Source organism: Penaeus monodon, chromosome 22 (assembly GCF_015228065.2).
Source record: "Penaeus monodon isolate SGIC_2016 chromosome 22, NSTDA_Pmon_1, whole genome shotgun sequence".
Taxonomy (NCBI): Eukaryota; Metazoa; Arthropoda; class Malacostraca; order Decapoda; family Penaeidae; genus Penaeus; species Penaeus monodon.
Genome location: NC_051407.1, coordinates 42,094,739 through 42,095,197, shown reverse-complemented (window position 1 = coordinate 42,095,197; position 459 = coordinate 42,094,739). Strand labels below are relative to the sequence as shown.

The 459-nt window shown below is 40.3% G+C and overlaps 1 protein-coding gene across 13 annotated transcripts in view; it reads left to right on the top strand.

The window, feature by feature from the left end:
* Positions 1–459, top strand: part of LOC119587155 — a 27,412-nt gene that overhangs the window by 9,832 nt on the left and 17,121 nt on the right. For 10 of the 13 annotated variants that reach the window (XM_037935920.1, XM_037935911.1, XM_037935914.1 and 7 more), the window contains one exon: positions 40–202. The exons of the other annotated variants lie outside the window; for them this stretch is intronic. In XM_037935920.1, coding sequence (XP_037791848.1) covers positions 40–202 — 163 coding nt within the window. The remainder of the gene's footprint in view (positions 1–39; positions 203–459) is intronic. 13 annotated transcript variants of the gene reach the window in all.

Here is a 459-nt window from a genome sequence, read left to right as displayed (position 1 = left end):
TTTTCTCTAAGGTTTAGCTCTGTTTGCAATGCTTTTTAGCCTCGGGGATGCGACCCATTGAGCCCTTCTTATCATGGGTAGTGGAACGAGTTGATGATGGTGCTCGCTCAGTAGACCAAGACCGGAACCTGGGTATCAAGAATTCTTTAATTAATTGGGAAAACAATAACATAGCATTCATGAGGACTAAGCACTTTAGAAGGTTAGAGGCTTCAAGCTGTAAATAGTAATGCTAGTGTATCTATGCATAGTATGTTTTATTTGCTGGTGTTCGCAATGCATAGCTTGTATAGTCACCTTCACATTTTCACTGGAGTGCATGTCATTTCATGTTCCGAGAGTAGGAGCTTAGATTCCATTTTTTGCAACATAAGGCGATCAGGGGCTTTTGATTTTGAGATATAAAGGAATAAACATAAAGAGTAGAGAGAGTAAGCAAGAGAAGACGGGGGAGAAGAT